This window comes from Eulemur rufifrons, chromosome 13, assembly GCF_041146395.1.
Source record: "Eulemur rufifrons isolate Redbay chromosome 13, OSU_ERuf_1, whole genome shotgun sequence".
Lineage (NCBI taxonomy): Eukaryota > Metazoa > Chordata > Mammalia > Primates > Lemuridae > Eulemur > Eulemur rufifrons.
The window spans coordinates 14,572,536-14,579,516 of record NC_090995.1 but is presented as its reverse complement, the minus strand read 5'-3'; the positions used below and the strand labels follow the sequence as shown (position 1 = coordinate 14,579,516).

The window sequence follows — 6,981 nt, the reverse complement described above, 5'->3', positions numbered from 1 at the left end:
TTGCAGCTCCGCAGTTCCAGGTGGCCTGATTTGGGCGATCGGCTCCTGACCTCATCCCTGGTGAGTCTGTTCGCCTCGATGTGGGGGGGGGGGGGATGGGAAGGAGGCAGGTTGGGTGGGAAGAGTCGAAAACGTTGTCCCCGTCGCTCCCCATCCAGAAGAGAGGGGAAATAATGGTCGAGGGGGTCTCTACTGCCAGCGCGATGGTACAAGAGGAGGAGCGGGCGGGGAGCGCTTTGCCGGGAAGCGGGGACCGGCAGGCGGCCGCCAGACAATGCCCGCCCGGAGGGACGCCTGGCGGCGGCGGCGACCGGTGTTTGCGAGCCGGCGGCGGCTCCGGGGAGCGCCCCCGAGTGCATAGAACCCGGGGCCTAGAGCAGGACGCCGAGCTGCGACAAGCTGGGTGGCAGAGGCGACCGCACGCGGGCCCGGGCTCAGGCTCTTCCCCCGCGGTTATTGTGACCGGCTGGAGGCTCGTGGCGGCCGCCGCGGCGACGCGGACCGCTGTGAGCGCGGCGTAGCGAGGACCTTTTCGCCGTATTGTTAGGTAGAACTGCATTTTAATGACTGTGTCCCTGCTGTCGCCCGAAGTGACGGGGCGACCTCCCAACACAATGAATCGCTTGTGTGAAAGAGATTTTTTTTTTAGAGGAGGAGAGAAATTGGGGCATAAAACGCTGAATTGAAAGAAATTGAAAAGGCGAGAACAGGATTCCGTTGAAAATGAGATGAGAGGTTCTGATTTTTTTAAAAAAATATATTTTGATTTGCAACTGGAAATCAGGAAGGCGACTTTGTGTGGGGTAAAAATGCCCAGGGATAGATGATGTAGTATAATAAAGTTTCCACTTTATGGATATTTCCCCTTGTTGCCGCTGTCTGGCAGATACAGCCCAACACCTGACATCGGAGGATGCAGGAGAATGAATGGAAAAAGGCTGACCAAAGTTTCAGGCAATGCTAGCTGGAAAGGAAAAAAACAAAAAACAAAAAACAACAAAACTCTGCCTTGTAATCACATTTGTAAGATTAATTGGTTGATAGATATTAAGATAAAAATAGACATTACTAATATTATTCCATATTGAACAGCATTGCAGGGAAAGAATTAGGTCTACTCTTTCCTGCTACTTTAGTTACACAAAACATACATAAATTACTGCCCATTGTGACATTATTAGGATAAAACAAACTTAGAGGAATCTTTTGATGAGTCAGAAACAGTAAACAATGCAGCTAGTTCAAAGCTAGTTTAAAATTTTAAATACCGGTGGTTTTTTTAAAAAAATGGTAAATATTGTAGGGGGTGTCCAGTAGCACAGGAGGGTAAATGTCCCTTTATGATAGCTTAATAGAGAACCCTCCGCTGGGGCATTACTTTCTAAATTGCTGCGGATTAAACAGCTGGAGAGCCCACTGAGACCACTCAAGCAGGTCTGCCCCCTCCTGCCCAAACAGGGTCGTATGGGGGGAGTGAGAATGCATCAGTCATTACACACAGTCTTTCAGACAGGGGACACTTCCCGCCTGTCCTGTACCTGCTCACTTCATGATCCACATGTGACTCCATCCACCCCCTTGTATGACAAGGTATCTGGGATTCACTCTCATCCATAAATAAGCATGTCGAGAAAAAAAAAATTACCTCTGCTTGCTGCTTTTAATTAAAGCCTCGGAGGGACAGTGTTGGATTATGGTAATGAGCAGACATACGTCCCTTCTTGTAGGCTGCAGAGAAAGGTTAGCTGACACGGAATTAGTGGGCCTGACACTCCGCTTGAAATCCATTCGCCATGCTCCGCTGTCTCTCTCTGCCCGCCCGCTGACGCTGCTCCCCTCTTTGGAAGAAAAGAAAAAATGGGCTCTTGGGCATCCAGTTCAATACATAGGAGGAAAGGATCTTCTCCCCAAGGGTGAGAAGTTTCTTCCAGTCAGGAAAATCTATAGGCTGGAAAAAAATAGTATTATTTCTCCTCACCTTCACCTCTAAACCCCAATCAACAGCAAGGCAATGCAAAAATGATCTCCTGTTTCCTATCCCTTTCTTTTCTTTCTTCCAAGCAGCCAGCCAGCTCCGGATCTCTGATTATTCCAATTACTATGTTTTAAAAGTATCCTTTATTTGCATCTTTAAAATATGCCAGGTTAATCTGCTTTAGTTCTGAAATGAGAGCTATGCAAAAATCAGGGAAGTGCCAGGAAAGCGTGTCTGGTAGTTGAGATGTTCGGCCTGGGTGTTCACGGCGGTCAAAGGAGTCACGTAACTCACTTCCTTGTGCTGTGTATCCATCTGCAGTGATGGAGGATTCAGGTATCCAGAGAGGCATCTGGGATGGAGATGCCAAGGCTGTCCAGCAATGTCTGACAGACATTTTTACCAGCGTTTATACCACCTGCGACATCCCTGAGAATGCCATATTCGGTCCCTGTGTCCTGAGCCACACGTCCCTGTACGACAGCATAGCTTTCATCGCACTCAAGTCTACGGACAAGAGAACAGTGCCGTATATCTTCCGGGTGAGTCTCAGTCTCAGCCAGTGCTGGGTAGGTGTATCAGGGCAATGTCCTGTCGAAAATGAACTAAGACTCATTCTAATGACAAGTGGAGACAGGTTTTGAATGTAGAAAATGCAATAATGCAAGCAATCCCATCTTACACACCAAAGAGTATCAAAGGAAAATTAAACTCAAATTATTGTCAACTGATTTTCTGGAATAAGTAACAAAATTTGATTTGGAATGTCAGAAAGATCTAAATCAGTGTCTCAGTTCTGGGTTTTCCTGGTGATGAACGTGACTTCCTAAACTCTTTGGGGGATGTCACTGAGGCTGAGGCTATTTGCATACTAATTACTTTCTGAAAGTACTTTTTACAAGTATTGGGTATATTTGCCTTCCAATGTGGGAGGCTTTCTCAACCTCTAAATATTACTTTCTTTGGCAACATTAGCTAGTGCCCAGAGTTCGTATTTAAATTAAAATGTTGCTGGTTTTGACAGTAAAGCACCACTAAATCCAGGTGTTTTAGCTTGAAGCTAAAAGGCCTCTGACTTCCTATTCTTTCTTTACAAAGAAAAGCTACCAATTGTTCCAGCCAAAGTTAGGAAAATGAATGTCACGTAATGTCTAAGATTTAAGCTTGCTTCCCCCCACCCCCTGAAACGAACAAAATTCCCTATGCCTTTGTAATGTGGGATAACGTAGAAGTAAATTCTCAAGAGGTTAACTCTAAATTTCAAGAAACTCCCTTCGTTGGGTGTTCTACCAATATATGAAAACGTTGACTTAAATCTAATGGATGAGGTGTTTTGCGGGATGGGTTATCTCACCCCCTGACCACACACATGAGGACAGGTCCCAAGTTAGGTCAGATTTTTGGAAGCTTGGTCTCAGATCATTTTGGGAAAAGACTAACATAGAGGACACGATCCTAGTTCCTCTGGCTTCATTGTCTCACGCGCGTCTCTCTCCCCTCTTCTTTCTCGCCTTCTTCCTTCTGTTTTAAACTGCAGGTGGACACCTCAGCGGCAAACGGCTCCTCCGAAGGTCTCATGTGGCTGCGACTGGTCCAGTCAGCCAGGGATAAGGAAGAGCAGAACCTGGAAGCCTACATCAAAACCGGACAGCTGTTCTACCGCTCTCTCCGCAGGATCGCCAAGGACGAGGAGTTACTGGTCTGGTACGGGAAGGAGCTGACCGCGCTGCTCTTGCTCTGCCCCGCCCGAAGCCACAGCAAGATGAACGGTAGGTTGGCTCGAGAGCCCCGCACGTGGGCCCTTCGCTGGGCGGGCAGAGAAGCGGGGGCGGTGCGGGCGCATCCCGGCGTGGTGGGCTTTGTCCCCGCTGGGTGCCTCGCAGGAGGCTTCTGAGACGCAGTTCAGAACGAAGCTGAGACACACAGGTGAGGACAAGCAGGGCACACTGGCGTGATGACTGCAAACCTCCCCAAGCAAGGGGGAAGGTTAGGGCAGGTGGGACAGTGTATTCTTCCTGGGACGCTCGGGCCCTGGGACAGGAAGGTAGATTTGCGAAGGGGATGACGACGAGCTGGCCTGGGGGCGACGCTGAGTAATCATGCGCTGTGTGTGTGTGTGTGTGTGTGTGTGGGTGGTGTGTGCGCGCATGTGGCGTCTGCTCACTAAGCAGGGTCGTCCCCTTACACGTGCCTGGAATGCAGCCAGCGATTCCAGTTTGAGTTCCCCTACGTGGCGCACCTGCGTTTCCGCTGCCCCAAGAGACTGCACACCGCGGACATGAGTCCCCACGACGAGCACGGCGGCGGCGCGGGCGCCAAGGACCACGGGGGCGGCGGCAAGGACCAGCAGCAGCCGCAGGACGCGCCCCTGGGCCCGGCCCCCAAGTTCTGCAAAGCCGGCCCGCTCCACCACTACCCGGCCGCGTCCCCCGACAGCGGGAACCCGCCCGCCGCGGCCGGCGGCAGCGGCGCGAAGCCGTCCACGGACTTCCACAACCTGGCCCGGGAGCTGGAGAACTCGCGCGGGGGCAGCAGCTGCTCCCCGGGCCCGGGTCTCGGCGGCGGCGGCGGCGGCCACCAGGAGGCGGAGCTGAGTCCCGACGGCGTCGCCAGCGGCGGCGGCAAAGCCAAGAGGAAGTTCCCGGAGGACGCGGCGGAGGGCGGCGGCGGCGGCGGCGGCGGCGGCGCGGGGCTGGCGGGGGCCCGGGGTCGCTTCGCCGAGCGGCCCCCGCCGGCGTCCAAGGAGGACCTGGTGTGCACGCCGCAGCAGTACCGCGCCGCGGGCAGCTACTTCGGCCTGGAGGACAACGGCCGCCTCTTCGCGCCGCCCAGCCCCGAGACGGGCGAGGCCAAGCGCAGCGCCTTCGTGGAGGTGAAGAAGGCGGCGCGCGCGGCCGGCCAGCAGGAGGAGGCGACGGCCGACGGCGCGGGCGTCGCCGCCGAGGACCAGGACGCCGGGGGCGGCGGCGGCGGCCCCGCCACGCCCGCAGCCGCGTCGCCGGGGGGCGCCGAGAAGCTGCTGGCGCCGCGGCCCGGGGCGCCGCTGCCCGGCCGGCTGGAGGGCGGCAGCCCCGCGCGGGGCAGCGCCTTCACGTCGGTGCCGCAGCTGGGCGGCGCGGCGGGCGCGGGCGGCGGCGCGGGGGGCGCGGGCGGCCCGGGCGGCGCGGGCGGGGGCCAGGGCGCCGCGGCGGACGAGCGCAAGAGCGCCTTCTCGCAGCCCGCGCGCTCCTTCGCGCAGCTGTCCCCGCTCGTGCTGGGCCAGAAGCTGGGCGCGCTCGAGCCCTGCCACCCCGGCGACGGCGTGGGCCCCACCAGACTGTACCCCGCCGCGGCCGACCCGCTGGCCGTGAAGCTGCAGGGGGCCGCGGACCTGAACGGCGGCTGCGGGGCCCTGCCGAGCGCGGGGGGCGGCCTGCCCAAGCAGAGCCCCTTCCTCTACGCCACCGCCTTCTGGCCCAAGAGCTCGGCCGCGGCGGCGGCGGCGGCGGCGGCGGGTCCCCTGCAGCTGCAGCTGCCCTCGGCGCTCACGCTGCTGCCGCCCTCCTTCACGTCGCTGTGTCTGCCCGCGCAGAACTGGTGCGCCAAGTGCAACGCCTCCTTCCGCATGACCTCCGACCTGGTGTACCACATGAGGTCGCACCACAAAAAGGAGTACGCCATGGAGCCCCTGGTGAAGCGGCGGCGGGAGGAGAAGCTCAAGTGCCCCATTTGCAACGAGTCCTTCAGGGAGCGCCACCACCTCTCCAGGCACATGACCTCGCACAACTGACAGCGGAGGACCCCAGCTTTCCACGCGCGCGCGCGCACCGTCAAGCCACCTGCAGGAAAAAGCACGCGAGAACAGCCGCCCCTTCCTTGCGCCCCGAAACCCTGCACTCAGACCCCCACGCACCCCCACACACATGCTCCAACACATGTTCCCAACCCCCAGGAACCTTCTCTTTGAAATGTTTACCTGGGAGACACACACACACACACACACACACATACACGCGAGCCAGGAAGGTGGAGTTTTGATTGGGTGGGTCGTTTGAGGGGGGTTTCTTTTGAATGCACGCATTTTCACTTTCCCAAAAGCAAAGGTACATTTTTTAAATGTCATATATTGCAACATATTGATGCATTTGTCATACGTTTCTACTTAAATTATTAAGCACTTACAGTTTAGATGTAATAATTATATGTAAGGGCAAAATTTATTTTAGATATAAAGTAAAGAAGGAGGGTGAGATGCTTTCTGCATTTCTGGACGACAGTTTGTGTTCTTACAAAAATAAGCAAAATGAATAAAAAGGGGAGTCACCATTCAATTTGAGTTTCCAGGGGGAAGTGCATGTATAATGAAATGATTATGGACTTCAATGAAGAATGTCATCGATTATGTAAATATGTATTTCCTTTTAATACAAAGTGTAATTTTGTGCCAGTGAAATGGAGTCTGAATAGTTATGTGTTTCTTTTATCCCTGGAAAGATTTATTAAACTTTATAGTTTATCTGGGTATGTTGGATGCTTTGACAATAAATGACTATTTTCTTCAAAGCAATTATTTGGAAAGTTTTTATTTTGTGTTTTGATAACTAAGGACTATACTTTGAGTAGATACCATTTATTTTCACCGAGTCCCTGAAAAGAAGGGAACAAAGAGCAAAAGAGAGGAATGGTAAACCTGGCCCTATTTGCATGTATTTACTCTAAGCCCATTCTGAGCCTAAAAGAAGATGTTTTGATTATCACTTGGAAAATCTTTAGCTGGAAAGTGTTGGGCTTCTTGATCAAAGACGAATCATTTAGACAGAGATGCCTGCCATGCAGCTAACCTGCCACTGGGACGTCAGCATGCTTTTCAGCAGCACAATAATTAGCATCTTCACAAATGGATTGAGACAAACAATACTTGGGCCTGGATCTGGGAGACCAGAGGAAAAGTACACTGTAGGTTCTACTAGTGATGCCTGCACAGAAGAGTATCTCGTACCCCAATATCATTACACTGGCGTTCTTTC

General features: G+C 53.7%; 1 protein-coding gene across 1 annotated transcript; it reads left to right on the top strand.

Annotated features, from left to right (window-relative positions):
• The first annotated feature begins 2,296 nt into the window (after positions 1-2,296).
• Positions 2,297-6,521, top strand: PRDM8 (PR/SET domain 8). Its single transcript, XM_069485577.1, has 3 exons — positions 2,297-2,517; positions 3,513-3,744; positions 4,147-6,521. The coding sequence occupies exons 1-3, from the start codon at positions 2,299-2,301 to the stop codon at positions 5,742-5,744; spliced, it is 2,049 nt and encodes a 682-aa protein (XP_069341678.1). The 5' UTR covers positions 2,297-2,298; the 3' UTR covers positions 5,745-6,521.
• Positions 6,522-6,981: the final 460 nt, after the last annotated feature.

Bases quoted from the DNA above. Each gene is read 5' to 3' on its own strand.
- PRDM8 (XM_069485577.1), top strand. From the start codon at position 2,299: ATGGAGGATTCAGGTATCCAGAGAGGCATCTGGGATGGAGATGCCAAG. The intron at 2,518-3,512 runs GTGAGTCTCAGT...TTTAAACTGCAG, and splicing joins CAGTGCCGTATATCTTCCGG to GTGGACACCTCAGCGGCAAA. The intron at 3,745-4,146 runs GTAGGTTGGCTC...CTCACTAAGCAG, and splicing joins AAGCCACAGCAAGATGAACG to GGTCGTCCCCTTACACGTGC.